Below are 2,942 nucleotides of genomic sequence, written 5' to 3'. Positions count from 1 at the left end.
TTAATTGTCATAAAACCAAAAATGTTATATTATAGCCGAAGGCTAGATCGCAAAGAATATATCTCAAACCAAAACCAAAACACAGTGTAGGGAAAATGTGTTCCCTTGTCTATAATTACAGAACACCATTATATAAGGATTATTTTGCAAAAAAAAATTCCTTATAGAATAAATATTGAAACATTAAAAAAAACATCAACCTGCCCCTGAATATATATAGCAGTTTTAGTCATGTGGATACATGTTAAAAAATACAAAACTAAAGATTCAATAATATTTTATTTACAAAAACAAATATATTACATTATTTTCAGGCCGAGAGTGACATATTTCATAATAAATTATTATTATTACATTTTCTGGCATTACAAATCAGCAAATAAGATTTAGCAGTGATATTTCCTACAATTCTCTTTGCTTCACAAAGTATGGAGTACCGAGTATTGTTAAGTATTGAGTACCAAGTATTGTTAAGTATGGAGTGCCATATATTGTTAAGTATGGAGTGACAAGTATTGTTAAGTATGGAGTGCCAAGTCTAAGTTTTAAATATAAAATTACAAAGGTGCAACTGTAGCTGATGATCTCTTTAATCCCATTTTCCTAGTATGAAAAAAAAAAGAATATAAGTATAATAATTATAATTTGATATCATCATACTTTTATGCACTTGTCAATTGTATGACCCACTATACGACCCCCGGGAGAGGTGCGTCATGGGTGCGTCATTTACAAATAATTACTGACACAGGGGTGCGTCAAAAAAACCTAGATGGTACGTCACATCAATGAACAAGGTGTGTCAATGTCCGTCACTTTACCACCCACCATATAAACAACATGGTCACAGTGCGTCAAAATAGGTGCGCCATGGTCACCTAAAGGTAAGTCACCTTTTTGATGCACGGGTGCGTCATGGTATTCAAAAGTATGACGCACATCGGACAAATGACGCACCTCTCCCGGGGGTCGTATAGTGGGTCATACAATTGACAAGTGCATTAGTACTGCTTAAGTTATAACCAAATTATAACAGCAGTTTAATGTAGATTACTTCCTTGTTAAATATACTTACGCTTCTCTTGTAAAGGTATCTTGAGAGATGCGATCAAATTCCATACCAACAGGACACGGGTCAAAGGTCTTGCATCCTAAAGCAGTCAATGCTGAAACAAATCAAATTTTTAGGAATAAAGAAAAGGGTCAAAGGTTAAGAGAGCATTTCTTCTTTCAACTTTAAAATGTGGTGCCTAACTAATAAAATACCTTACCTTCTTTATACTGTGTAAGAGTGATGAAACCCTTTTTTGTTGGGTCCAGCATGCCATACACCGACATGATGTTACTGTCATCAAATAAACATGGGTAGTCCATCTGGGTTGTTCTTGCTTCTTTTAATTGTTTTATCTCTTGTATCATAAATTCTTTTGGATTTTCTTTGTTAAAAAACAAACAAAAGTCAAAGACTGTCAAAATGTAAGATTATTATTGTGAATTAAATTGTTTAGGCTGGGTATGCGTAAGCCTAGGCCTAGTAGGGCCTAAGCTTAGGCCTAGTAGTAGATGACTTCTGACTGATGCTATGCCACTAATAAGTACTAGATATTCTGTAGGCTAGGCCGGCGCTAGTAAGCCTAGGCCTAGCTCACACTCATATCATTCACTCGGTCAGAGTAGGCCACATAGGCTACAGACAGGCACAGTCCTCTTGTCAGACTTCAGTTAGGCCTATAGTATTTATTTAGTGAGTGGGCCTAAAATTTACCTGGTCGTTGAAAAACTAAACTTGCAGTGATATTGTCAAATAATTCAAGAATCTTGTGCTTTTCTAAATACTCTTTAGCTTCATCTTGTCTAGGATTTTCCATTTTACTTGTGAAAGGTGAAAAATAGGGTTTTTAATGTCGACTGTTTACAGTTGAAAATATTGTTGCTAAGCTTATAAAACTATAGAGGGCTCTAGTCAAATTTACATTTGCACTGCTCCACACACACATGGCCGGCCGGCTGGCTAGAGAACGGGGAATTGAGAGAGTCCAATTTGGTAAAATTTTTAGCCTCAAGAGCAGAGTCGTTTCTGATTGGTTGTAGCCGTGGATTGAGTTTGCGTTTCTGATTGGTTGTAACCGTGGATTCGCGTTCGCATTTTTGATTGGTTGCAAGTATTTTATTTGTCAGATTAGGCCCTACCGTAATTATTTTTTTTTTATTTTTTATTTATTTTATTTATTCACTTTCTGCCATAAACATAAGAAGACAAAAACAATTATAAAAGGAGGCACAGAAAGACCAAACAGGTGCTAAACACCTATGCTAGTTGGTCAACCCAGAACAGAGAAAAATAAATAAATTACGTTCTACAATAAAAGCATCGACGAGAAAGCGACCAACTACACACATTTTCAATATCAAAATTATTTTAAAAATTGTTTGAATAAACGCCCTACTTTTGAATAAATGTTATATTTTTTGTTTATATCTAGGGTGTATTTATTTGATTATACATGGTACTTCAATTATATAGATTTTGCAAGGTCGTTCATGAACTCAATGTTTAATGGCCACACATTATCCAACGAGATCTACTACAGCACCCCAGAACAAATGGCCGAGCAGACATTTTTGCAAACATTTAAATTTGGCCATTAAGCCATTCATTTAATTTGAACTTTATTATTTGCATTGAAAGATAACTACAAGAAACTTTATATGAAACATAATTATGAACGATTGCATAACTCTAATTACATTTACTATTCATAAAACAGTAAGGGGGAATGCATGTTTAATGCTGCACCTTTGGCGTACCATATGATTCATTCTGTAATAAAACTTCTGTTGGAATGTATTTTACAAGATGAGTTTCTACACATCTCATACATTTATATATATATATATATATATATATATATATATAAACTACTAAAACACTACTTTTCATA

At 34.0% G+C, this 2,942-nt stretch overlaps 1 protein-coding gene across 1 annotated transcript; it reads right to left on the bottom strand.

Annotated features, from left to right (window-relative positions):
• Positions 1-260: 260 nt before the first annotated feature.
• Positions 261-1,942, bottom strand: LOC140058930 (EF-hand calcium-binding domain-containing protein 10-like). Its single transcript, XM_072104723.1, has 4 exons — positions 1,766-1,942; positions 1,272-1,436; positions 1,076-1,166; positions 261-603 (listed from the first exon to the last, which is right to left on the bottom strand). The coding sequence occupies exons 1-4, from the start codon at positions 1,866-1,868 to the stop codon at positions 558-560; spliced, it is 405 nt and encodes a 134-aa protein (XP_071960824.1). The 5' UTR covers positions 1,869-1,942; the 3' UTR covers positions 261-557.
• Between the last annotated feature and the right edge of the window lie 1,000 nt (positions 1,943-2,942).

The sequence above is a fragment of the Antedon mediterranea genome, chromosome 9 (assembly GCF_964355755.1).
Source record: "Antedon mediterranea chromosome 9, ecAntMedi1.1, whole genome shotgun sequence".
NCBI lineage: Eukaryota > Metazoa > Echinodermata > Crinoidea > Comatulida > Antedonidae > Antedon > Antedon mediterranea.
Note: the sequence above shows the minus strand (reverse complement) of the source record. Positions and strands in the feature narration are given on the sequence as shown.